General features: G+C 41.9%; 1 protein-coding gene across 10 annotated transcripts in view; it reads left to right on the plus strand.

The window, feature by feature from the left end:
• The window catches only part of mtmr3 (myotubularin related protein 3), a 36,201-nt gene extending 27,190 nt beyond the window's left edge, over window positions 1–9,011 (plus strand). For 3 of the 10 annotated variants that reach the window (XM_028457079.1, XM_028457081.1, XM_028457080.1), the window contains 5 exons: window positions 134–1,191; window positions 1,278–1,388; window positions 4,379–4,467; window positions 5,037–5,063; window positions 7,367–9,011. In XM_028457079.1, the coding sequence (XP_028312880.1) occupies window positions 134–1,191; window positions 1,278–1,388; window positions 4,379–4,467; window positions 5,037–5,063; window positions 7,367–7,526 (1,445 nt within the window). In that variant the 3' untranslated portion in view covers window positions 7,527–9,011. Of the gene's footprint in view, window positions 1–133; window positions 1,192–1,277; window positions 1,389–1,604; window positions 1,757–4,378; window positions 4,468–5,036; window positions 5,134–7,185; window positions 7,244–7,366 lie in introns of those variants that run through there. The other 7 variants (XM_028457083.1, XM_028457085.1, XR_003674780.1 and 4 more) reach the window with 6 other exon arrangements.
• Window positions 9,012–12,561: the final 3,550 nt, after the last annotated feature.

Genomic DNA, 12,561 nt, shown 5'->3' on the forward strand with positions numbered 1-12,561 from the left:
CCATGATTGCTCTTCCGTACCTACGCTAAGAAAACTGAAGTGACACATTCTTTGGATTGTTTTCGTATATTAACTTGTTGACTTCTTTGTAATAAGCCATGTGTTTAATGACTTTCTGCTGTTTCCCTGACAGATATGGAGCAGATCGACACCGAGGTGGAGCTGGAAGGTTACGTGAAGGCGGATGAGGTTGAGACGCCTCAACAAGTTCTCACTAATGGATATCACTCAGCCAACGGAGTTGCAGAGTCTCAGGATGATGAAACTCCACCTCAGCCCACTGTGGAGGAAGTGCAAAAGACTTGCATGAGCTCACAGAAAGAGGAGGCACGAGAGACTAGGGTAGAGATCGTGCAGCAGAGCATAAAAACATCTCAGGAGGTGCAGGAGAGTCACATGACCTCGCAGAAAGAGGCTCAGCAGAAGATGGAGGAGGAGGTGCAGCAGAGCGTAGAAACAACTCAGGACTCCAGCCAATCTGTCTCAGGTGTGCCGGAGCAAACTGAGGCTCACAGGACTTTAACAAATGGGTTCACCAACGAACAGCACAAGGAGTGTGACGAGGAAGAGGAGGAGAAGGAGGTCTGCCTGGTTTCTGACTGCTTTGTTGACCAGCGGGGGGAGCACTTGGATAAGAGGGTTTCCCTGCTGGAGAGCTCCACAGAGACAGTAACTGAGGAGGCCTGCTGCAGACTGGAGCAGGACATGTTCATCTCCAGAAAAGCTGAGCTCGGCATGAGCAGGACTTTAAACGGAGGCAGCGGGTCGGCCTCTGTCAGTGCCTTCCAGTCTGACCACAGCAGCATGGACCCTCACTGCAACGGGAATGCCTCCTCAGATGTTGAGCCTAAAATCAACGGGGACCGGGCGCCTCTCAGCCGACAAGCGTCTACGGCAAGCTGCAGTTCTCTGGTCCTCAATCACCACCGAAGCTGCGCGCAGCACCGCCTCTTCCGCAGCCTGCAGAGCCGCGCTGCCACCAGCCCGGAGCAGACCACACGCAGCCACCTGGACGACGATGGGCTGACGCTGCACACGGACGCCATCCAGCAGAGGCTACGGCAGATCGAGGCCGGGCACCAGATGGAGGTGGAGACGCTGAGGAAGCAGGTTCAGGAGCTGTGGAGCCGCCTGGAGAACCAGCAACACGTGGCTTCACACCGCACCAACGGACACCTCGGAGACGAAATGGTGAGGCACTGATAAATCAACAAACTGCACAGCTGCTATTTTTATTTTTTTAGCATTAATCAATCGTTGGGACTGTTTCTCTGCAGACCTCGGGCATGGACTCTGAGTACAATATGGACCCCAACTGTTTGTCTCACTGCAGCGCAGAGTTTTTCTCTGAGGGGAGCTGGGAGCAGGTGGACCGACGGGATACGGAGGTGAGATGCTAGCACTGAACTTTGTACAGAGCCAAATATTCAAATAATAAATAACTCAACAAATATTAAGGTATTGGTATTCATGTTGGAAATGGCGCCTCCTCCAGGCAAGGACTGTTGCTTACAATGTTTGACATTTTGTGTCCCGTACATTTAGAATAGCTGTTTGTCACGTTTGACTTGAACATGCTAGGAAGGTTTTGTTTTTACTTTAAGGCACTTGACTTTAAAGAAGAAAAGAAGCAGTACAGAGAGGCTGAATGACCTCTACTCAACTGTTGACTCTGGGTGGTTGAGTTCTACAGCACATCAGACTACAGGACCAGCTCCAGCATTAACAACTCCCCAGACAGCGTGCCAGATGACCTTCCATGATGTTTTTTAAATTCAGAAATAGTTATTCCGAATTAAATTATTTTGAATTAAAGTGTTGTGCTTCGTGTTTACATGGAAATAGTAGTTCCAAATTGAGGTTAAAATGGAAAACAGGTTTATTTGGCTTTATTCAATTCTGCTTTGGGTCTGGGTGTTGAGAAGGCTCTGATTGGACAGGGGGTGAACGTGACATATCACGTCTATCGGGCAAAACACAAAACAAACCTTTTATTGTCGGCTCCAACATAGACCAGACATGAGAACTGTTTTCAGTTTTATTTTGATTGTGGTTTTGAAGCTCAACAATAACACACTTGGTCCGAGGAGCGGAAGGGAGATGGGAATTAATCACTGGTAAAAAAAAAAAAAAAAAAGCCCAGTAAAACTCTGGAAAACAATCACCAGGGATAAATAGTTGCTCTCTGGTAAAGATAGTAGCTCTAACTGGTACAATTATAAACTTGGTGATATTACAGCCTGTGAATGCAGTACGGGGAGGCATTTACTCCGTCTCCGGGTCTTGGTACCAGCCGTCCGGTGAAGCCTGTTCGTTTACAGAGGACTGAGGTCCGTTTTTGTGAAAGTCTGCATGTTGATGCTTCAGTCCATTCAATCTTTTCATTATATCCATATCTTCTAAGGCTCTTATTAAATAGTCTCGAGTCCGGGCAGCCATCACCATGTCGTCACCAGCGCGTTATTGTGCATATGCAGAACGGCTCGAATTAACTTAAGGGAAAATAAGTGTTTACAAGAAAGAGAAATTATCTAATGCCGAATGAAAGTTGTAATAAACCAGCCACCTAGTTAAGATTTAAGTTTAATTCGGAATTAAATTAGCATTAGGAATTAACTTTTATTCTGCTTTAAAGAAGAATTAGAGATCCAGTGGCCATTGTCCCGCTCCCAAAGAAGAGCCCCCCCACATATTTGAATGATTACAGGTCAATAGCACTCACTCCAGTCATAATGAAGTGCTGACCCACATTCAAAACAGAATACCGGACACACTGGACCCCTTGCAGTATGCATACCATCCCAACAGGTCCACCTCGGACACCAACACTGCTGCCCTCCACGCTTGTCTCTCTCACTTGGAGAGTAAAGACTCACATCAGGATGCTCTTTATCAACTACAGCTTAGCCTTCAACACGGTCATTCCCCACATGCTCACCCAAAAACTGCTTTCCCTTGGACTTCACTTCACCCTCTGTGACTGGCTGCTGGACTGGCAGGCCTCAGTCTGTCAGGATTGGGAACAGGATCTCAGCCAGCATCCACACTAATGTTGGCACCCCACAGGGCTGTGTCCTCAGCCCCATCATCTACACCATGTTCACTCACGACTGTTGCCTCCCAAAAGGACAACACCATCCTGAAGTTCACAGATGACACCGTGGTGATCGGATGTATTACTGGCGGAGACTAAGCGGCCTACAGGAGGGAGGTGGGCAGTCTGAGATGGTGTGAGGAGAACAACCTCACCCTCAACACGGACAAGACCAAGGAGATCAAATGAAGGAGAGCAGCTCTCATCAGCCACTGTCTATAAGGAACAGGAAGTGGAGCGGGTGAGCAGTATTAAATACCTGGGGGTCCACATCAGTGAGGACTTCACCTCGTCCCTCAACACCACATAGCTGATGAAGGCTCAACAGCAGCTGTATGTCCTGACGAGGCTGAGGAAATTTGACATGCCACCTCGCCAACTTCTACAGCTGCATTAATGAGTCCATCCTCACCAGCTGCATCATCATATGGTACGGCAACACCACGGCCATGGAGTGGTGAAGACGGCATCACAGATCACCAGGACTCAACTCCCCTTTCTACAGAGCATCTACAAGTGCAGAGTTCACAGGAGAGCTGGCTCCATCATTAAAGACCCCTCACACCCCCAGCACGGACTGTTCACACTTCTACCCTCAGGACGGCCATCATACTTCAACAGCCGATAGATCTGTATATAATTCACTGTGCACAATACACTTTATATTTTACTTTTCCGTCTTTTCTACCTTGTACATGTATATCTTTAATACTTTTTAAATTATTATAATTGTTACTACACTTTCCTCTTTATTTGTTTGGTTTTTTGTTCTTTGTTTCAAATTTGTTTTTGTTTTTTTGTGGCATCCAGTGTGGTGAGCAAAGTAGGAATTTAATTGTGCACATGACACTTTGAAACTTTTGAATCTTTACCATTTCCTGTGGAACAGTTTTGTGGTTTTGGTCCCAAATTTCCAGGAGAAACTAATCAGCTGCTACAAATTTGATAAACTTATGGTGATTCAATTTTTGCTTTAACTCTAGACTATTAGTGTTGGTGCATGCTTAAAGATCAAACAAACTCCTGTTGTTAATTTTCAGATTTATCAAAAACATTTAGTTTCAGGACCTTTTCTCATTTAGAATGAAGAAAGAGTATGTAGGAAAATCGACGGGTGAAACAGAGCTGAAGTTTGCGTAATAGCTTAATCGCGTAATTGGTGATTAATGGGAGTTAATAATGATTTTCCACTGCATAAAACATTAGTGACTTACTGCGTCTCTGTTTCAAAAGTACATTTGTATGCGTGTGTGAGACTCAGACTGACGGATGTGCTTGTTTCAGGTCACTCGCTGGTATCCTGATCACTTGGCAGCGCAGTGTTATGGCTGTGAGCAAGGATTCTGGCTCGTCAACAGGAAGCATCACTGCAGGTGAGATGAAATGAGAAGGCAAATAAATCTTCCGTCATCTGTTTCCCTACATATTTGACCTTTGTTTTTGCGTTCATGATATTTTGTCTCTTTGTTTCTGTTAATGCGTCTAGTGCATCCAACCAATTCACCTAAAAGGGAACCTTGGCTTATTTTGAAATTGAGAATTGCTTCAATGTTGCACCAACAGGCGACGAAGAGCTGTGAACTCATGAAGAATGAATTATTCAATGAAATAATTTCTTGCACTACAATAAGACATTTATGAAACTTGCTCTGTCACTTTTTAGCCACAGTGAAACTTCAGTTATTTTAATGACTTATTTTAGAGGAAGAATAATGCTCACAGTGGGTCATTTTTCCCACTCGGCTTCGGCTCATACTATTTGAGTCTACGTCATCGACTAGTCAAAGATGAAATGAGTGTTCATCTCACACTGACGTACAAATGATTGTCTTGTTAGTGCCGAACTAAAGAGGTTAGCGAGCTTTGCTCCGACACTTGGAAGGAACATGGTACTGTTAGCCCCCCCTCAGCCCTCACTGTGTGCCCCTCTCCTCCTCCACAGAGGCAGACAGCCTGTCCAGGAGGCCTGGTGAGAGTCAACCCCCCCTCCCCCCTGCACCTCACCTTACCCCCCCTCCTCATAACTCAACAATGGACTGGTGTGTGTGTGTGCCCCACTAAGGCTTTGTACTCAGTTTGTTTTGATTGGCTAAGTGTACCGACATCTTAGACATCCAGTGGTCAATTTCTTCACCATGCCCCGCCTACTCCCCCGGCAGCAGCATGCTCCTCCCCCTGCATTGACCTCAGCTACCATCAGCTCTGCATGGTGTTGGATGTTCTACTGGAAGGGTGCCAAAGACATGGGTGCACGTGTGTGTATGGGTGTGCACAACAGGGTTGGGGTCAATTATAATTGTAATTAATATTACAATTATGACGTAATTGAAAATATGTTGCTGTTGTAATAGTAATTGAATTGTAATTGAGTTCAGCTAATTGACTTTGTAATTGTAATTATGGAAATTCTATAAAAAAAATTAAATACAATTTAAACTCATACCTGTGGAGCCATGTTACAGTTCTATGGCTTACACATACGTAGTTAAGGCACACTGTAACTTTTGGCCACCAGGGGTGCTAGACCGGTAACTTTCACGCAAGTGCTCCTAGTGGCCACAAGCGCTGCAGCACTGTCGCAAAAATCAACAGTCAGTCGTGTCAGCCTCCCTCGTCTTCTGTGTATGACAGTTGTTGACCTGTAACTTCGGGATAAGGATTGGCTCTAAGGGCTGGGGTGCGAAGCGGGGCTAGGCTCGCGCCGTGGCTACAGTCTATGGCTTGGAGGAGCAGGGGTTGGGGCAGACGGGCAAACCCGCTGGGTCCCCCTGTCCCTTCCGATCTCCAGCGAAGGGGGCCGACAATGGCGGCAAGGCCAGAGAGTGGGGGGGGAGCGCCTCAGACGCAGCGAGGAAGGCCGAGCACCGATATTCCAGTAGCAGGGAGAGGAGGGCGGCGGTGGCGGCTGCTCCTCCAGCCCTGAGAGCCAATCCTTATCCCGAAGATACGGCTCTGACTTGCCGACTTTCCTTACTAAAGAATCCACATCTAACTGAACTATCGCGGCGATTAGTGCACCATTAACCCAATGCGAAACTACCATATTGTGCTCTTTTGGCTGTAAACAGAGGCTAAACTCGTTTCAGCTGCCCACAGCAATGGTGCTGGGTCGGAAAATGCTCATATGTTGTGACATCACGTGGGAACTATATATATACACGTATACAGTATATTACATCAGAGCCTGTGGTCACGTGACTGCCGTAAAGTGAAATGTTGTCCAGGTCACATGACCTGCTGAAAGACGGTCCGTCTCAACAAACTTACATAGTCAGTATTTCTAGAGGGAAGCCCCGCTCGGAGCATTGATACTGTCAAGCGCTGTACATTGGCCTGAGGAATCATTTAAAATAACTCATATGGGTCAACTCTTTAGGTCAAAGTCTGTGGTGTGCCTTTAAAGTATTAAAATGTGTTTCATATCAAGTTTTCCCACTACCTGTCAATAATGCAAGTCTAGAGATATACCTGGTATAGTGACATAAAGGTGACGCCCACACCAAAAATACTCATACCTATATTTCCATGTATTAGGAAGTTGAAGAAGGTAACCAAATGATGATTTAAGACATGGGTCAAACTGACTCGTTATCATAAGAGACGCTAAAAGAAAGCTAACACAAGAGGAAGCTTACGTTTTATGCGCTCATTTATTAAAGGCTCAGTAATTGATTAATTGTAGTTTAACGTAAGCAATTGAGAGCATAAATGTAATTGATTTTCAGGGGAAAATAATTGTAATTTTAGTTTAGTAAACATGAATAATTAAAGACGCGATTGTAATTAAAAAATGTAATTGACCCCAACCCTGGTGCATAGTCAGCATGTGTGTTGTCCATCTTCAGTCGTCTGTTTCAAGTGTTTGGATCAAGTTAGGAAGTTGTTAGATGAAGGATCTTAAATTCCTCTGTAGTAGATTTAATTTTTAAATTTCCAAAAAGTGTTTTAATGATAGTAAATATTATTCATTTAAATAGTGCTGCTTCTTAACAGAATACTTAAGTCTCTGTCTCTCACACACTTTTCATCTCTGTATCTTTATTTGCTTATATATATTTGTTTCTCTCTCCATCTTTGTCTCATATATATAGATAGACGAACTATATCTGTAAACACACAGTCACCCAATGGTCAAACACAGTGAAGGAGGTAAACCTGGGGGTAAACGGTGGAGATGGATCTGAGTTTCAGAGTCTTTTCAGCTCACATGTGGTCGTGCTTTTTTTAGTTGTTTGCATGCTGACTGTGTGTGCGTGTGTGTTTGTCTTACAGGAACTGCGGTAACGTGTTTTGCTCCAACTGCTGCGATCAGAAGATCCCGGTGCCGAGTCAGCAGCTCTTCGAGCCGACGCGCGTCTGCAAGTCGTGTTTCAGCAGCCTGCAGCCTGGCTCCTCCTCCTTGGACTCGCCCATCACAGCCAGCTCCACCTGAGGCTCCACAGAGAATGTCCACGCACTGTGTGTGTGAGTGTGTGTTTGTGTGTGTGTGTGTGTGTGTGTGTGTGTGTACATACAAGGAGCGAGGATGGACGTGCCTTGGACCAGGGGGGCGGGACATGAAGTGAGGTCACAGCCTCTCCGAGGACTTTTTCTCTTTCTGACCTCAGTTGCATCATCTCAGTGCTGATGAGCTCAGACGTCACAGGAAATGTTAACGATGTGCAAAACGCTCGAGGTCATTTCACCCCATTTCACTCCTATCTCTGTAAAACCAGGTTCACATTTAACACACGCTCTAGTTTTTATCAGCAATGTGATCACATGATCTGACTCTTGAGGCGAACACAGAAATCTGACTTTTTTTACAGACTTTCACTAGTCTCACGTTAAATATTTTCAAAATAAGAGGGGAAAATGTAATGTAAAAAGCCTCCTTCACTTTAAAAGACGTTTTCCCCTGAAAGCAAACCATGAAATAACTTGTTATACACAAAAAGAAATGTCATGAGAAATTTGTAAAAGCAAACAACTTTTTCCCTTTATTGATTAAACATTTCCCATGATGCACTGCAGCCTGGTCACCCTGCTGAATACATGTGAAACTATCTTAAAAGTCCTTTAAAAGCAAACTGCAGCAGTGATTAGTGAAATGACCTTTCAGCGCACAAACGCCTCAGAGGGAAACGGACATGCCTGCACCAGTGGGCGGAGCTTAGCGTCCACCAATGGCGTGTCGGTCTAAGCAGAGCTGAAGCTTTAAAACTCAGACTTTATGCGAGTGTCATCTCTGAGGCCGACCGGTGTCTCGTACTGAGTTTGTAACGTACTGGGATTGTAAGACAATCTGAGCACGTCGTACTGCGATTGTACCCGTGCTGGAATTGCGACACGCAAAATATTAGTTGTAATTCACATTAATATTGTGTATTAAGTTTAATGTATTTTAAATATTTCATAAAGTTATTTGTCAGTGAAGTGCATTTTACTCCAAAAAAGAACTTTGCACATTAACTTTGAAATTGAATGAACAATCTCAGCACAGCGGAAGTAACAAAAATTAATTTTCCTGTAGTGCGCATTTCCAATCTCAGTGCGATGCAATCCCAGTACGCCACACCGGCTCCCGTTGAGATGCATTAGGTACCTGAAGGCATCGCGATGCATCTCGTGTCATGATTTCCTGACTTTGAGGCATGTTTTTTTGCACACCGTGAGTTTCAGATGCTGATCTTTGAATACGTTTTCCTTTGTCACCCTTTCTTTAGTGCACACAGAGGAGACCATGTTTTTGTTTGTGTGAAAGTCTTACCTTTCCCTCCTTAATGTCTTTAAATCGCTCCGACGCTTCCCTCGACGTGCTCATCCAGTGACCTCCTTGCGCGCGCTCGCAATCTTTTTGTAAGATAAAGGAATAAAATAATATATTCAGATACTTCTATAGAATAAAGTCCAAGTGTATAGAATCCTTGAATAGTGGCACTTAATTAGTCACCAAATGTTTGTTTTGTTTTTTTTTTTTTTTTTTTTTTTTTTTTTTGTATTTTGGTTTCTCGGTGTCGTTTGCAGAGGAAGACGTATATTTTGTGACTCGTCGACAACGATGGGAGCGTTTATTTTTCTACAGAGTCCTGTTCTGATGCTGCAGTGCTTTTTCCATCCCATCCACACTCGGCTCTTATTTATTATTCACTTTTTGATGTTCGGTTGCTGTAAAGACAAATGTCCCACCGTGTGACGGGACGATCGCGTGTTTGCCAGACGAGATGTCTGAATGATTAAAAAGTGAATCTGAAGTTTCGTCTGGGCTGACAAAATGTTTCCCGTTCAAACTCCATAAACTCATAGAAACTTCTACCTCGTGGTTTTTTTTTTTTTTCCCAAACCTTCGTTGGTCTCTTAAACGCTCAGTAATCCTCTGGCCATATTTATGCAGGAGAGGAAAGACTTCTCAAATGAGATCCTTCAATTTTTTACGTTCACGGATCGAAAACTGCCTTTTACGTTTCACAACCGCAACAAAGCGTCTTTAGTGGGCGGAGTTTACAGAAACCAAATAATTTAACTGTTCAAACTAAAATGTGTTCAACCCCAAACCAAAATAATCTCCAAGAGATAAATCTTTCTGCTCAAGCAGAATCAAAGATTTAATTCCATCTTTGTTCTCTAAACTTGCGAATCCTTTTTTTTGTGAACTATGGGAAGCATTAGGTTTTTTTTCCAATTTAAAAAGAAGTGTCTTTAAAATCAAGCTCGTCTTAATTTAAATTTATTCTCTTGATTTAAAATTAGTTTTTCATTCGCGAGTTTTGAAAGTGTGTCTTTAGATTTCACTGAAACCAAACTATTAAATTATATCTAATACCATTTTACGAAATACACTCTTTAAAAAAAAAAAAAGAACAATAATTTAATTTCCTGTCATTTTGAGGGATAAACAACGATAAAGCATAGTTTCATTGTCGGCCCATTCTATTCGTGCGTTTCCAATCGTTTATTTTAGTTGAAACATACAGAGCAACATCCTAAAAACCATTATTTTAACACTCAAATATCTAAAACTCAGAGGTTTAACATTCACACCAACATTTGGTAGTTACCGCAGACGATGACGCTCCTCCTGCTTCGTTTTCCAGATTTTAAACATTAAGATTGCACCAATTGTTTAGATGAAACTCGATCTGATTCCCTTTAATAAACGTAAATAAAACTCTCGCTGAAACAATTCACTGTAACTTTATGAAATAAAAATAAAACTTAAAATTTTAAAAATGCACTTAAAGACATCTTTGTGTGAAGGTTTGATCAACAAAGTCTGTTTCCGATTTCAATGCAAAGGTTTATCTTAATCTTTGAATGTTTCATGGCACTATATTTTAACTAAAACCAGCACAGTGGAAAAATAAAGAAAATAATTAATATGGCCTAAAATTAGTCTTTTAAATAAATGCATTTGTGTAAAAGTCTGACAATCAATGAAGTCAGTTCCTCATCGCCCTCCAGATGTTTATCATGTAAATGAGAGAAATTACATTTGAAGCTTCAATAGTGTGTAGGGACTACTTATTTTAGCGAGAAATACATTGAAATTTTGAAAAAATATGCACTGAACACTGTAGGTTTAAACCCCCTGAGATTATTACATTTTGACCAATTCCTGTAAATGTATCCTGTGAAACGCCTGCTTGTTGTATATCCCATATTAACCGCCGCTCTAGTAATTTGCCGTATGAACCCGCCTTAAAATTTGCAATAAATTTAAAGTGATCAATTATGTCCTCATAACTTTACATAATCTTTTCAGCCAGAAGCATCAAATCCAGGATGTGAAGTTGACACTGCCACATGTGAGTCAGTCACGCTCAGACCGTTATTCTTCATTCTCATTGGAAGCATCAGTGCAGTGGCCCTTTAGTCACATGACCTGTGTGTATGCGTGTGTGTGTGAGGACACTGGTGCCAAGCAGGTGTGTTATTACGGGTCTCGCACACAAAGGGATCGCTCCTTCTTTTAACTTTGTTTTTTCCTCTCTCTCTCCTGTTTGAAAAGCACTTTTGCGCCCCCTAGAGGAGCGTGTAGCTGTACATAGCAACTCTGTAACAACAAGTGCTCCTTGTTTGCTCGGATGTTTTTTTTTTTTGTTTTTTTTTTTGTTGGACTTTACTTCACAGAGAATTATGTCGTTGTAGATTTAAATGAGAAATAAATTAGGTGAACCTGCCGTGTGCTGCTGTCTGTCTGTCATTGATATTGTGACAATATATAATAATGCATTGGATTTTAAATGGAGCTTTTTCAAACACTCAAAGCACTTTACTTTGATGTGCATTATTCTTTCACTCTACACACGGTGGTGGTAAGCTACTATTGTAGCCACAGTTGCCCTGAGGCAGACTGATAGAAGCGAGGCTGCCATAGTGCCCCATCGCTCCTTCCTACCACCACCAACACTCTCACACCACATTCATACGAGGCAGTGTTGGTGAAGTGCCTTGCCCAAGGACACTATGACTTGATTCGAACCCCCAACCCTTCGGTTATTGGATGCCCCACTATACCATTGAGCATATGGAGTAAAAGGTGTCTTTCAAAAGTCTCGTTGCCTCAAATAAAATTTATAGACCAGGTCCCTGCAGCCTACGTTTAAATAAATAAACCTAGACGTTCAACTATAACGGAAACGGGTGAAATTAAAAATATATGATTTTGCCAATCTTGGTGGAAACCTTTTTTTTTTTTTTTTAAAGATATTTTTTTTGTTTTTTAGTTGACTTGAAATTTTAAATTTCTTGAATTTTATGCCAAGAGTTTCAATTTTAAGAAAACAGTATTTAAATGTAAAAAACATAAGCTCTTTAAAAAAATAAATAAATTAAACACACATATAAATATATATACACTACTTACAAAATGTTAAGTATTTGGCTTTCAGGTCAGCTTTATGGAAAATGTAAAGTTCAAGCTACAGTGATATTACATAGTAGGTGCATAACAAATAGTACAGTAAATATATTAAGAGATAATGGTTATGCCCATAATTTCATCAGATCAGCATTTAAGGAGTCTTATTGTTGCTAAAGTTGGTTTTTGAATGTGACACTGAGACAATGTTTCATGTAATTGTGTGAAACGATAACAATGGAAATGTGAAACATTCAAATCATTTAGTTAAAACAAATCCACAAAATGGAAAAAAAAAAAAATACAGTAAATTACTCGAAAAACCTAAAAAGTTAAGGCAACTAAAGCCTTGCCTCCAATTCAAAGGTTTGTCATTAATTGTTTTCAGGGATTTAGTATAGTTTTGCCTAATTTCCCCCCACATTTTAACTTTTATTTGTTATGCCTTATTACAGCCTTATCTCTGTGTTAGTGTGTTGTGATAATTTAACTAGTATTTTATCACCTTACTATAGCCTTCAATAAATAGTGACAACAGATAAGTAGAAATTGCCTTTGAAAGTTCTTTAGTTTAAAAAAAAAAAAAAAGTGACTTGGGGCCTTTTGTTGTGCACTCTGACAAAGAGGA

Source organism: Gouania willdenowi, chromosome 9 (assembly GCF_900634775.1).
Source record: "Gouania willdenowi chromosome 9, fGouWil2.1, whole genome shotgun sequence".
Classification (NCBI taxonomy): domain Eukaryota; kingdom Metazoa; phylum Chordata; class Actinopteri; order Blenniiformes; family Gobiesocidae; genus Gouania; species Gouania willdenowi.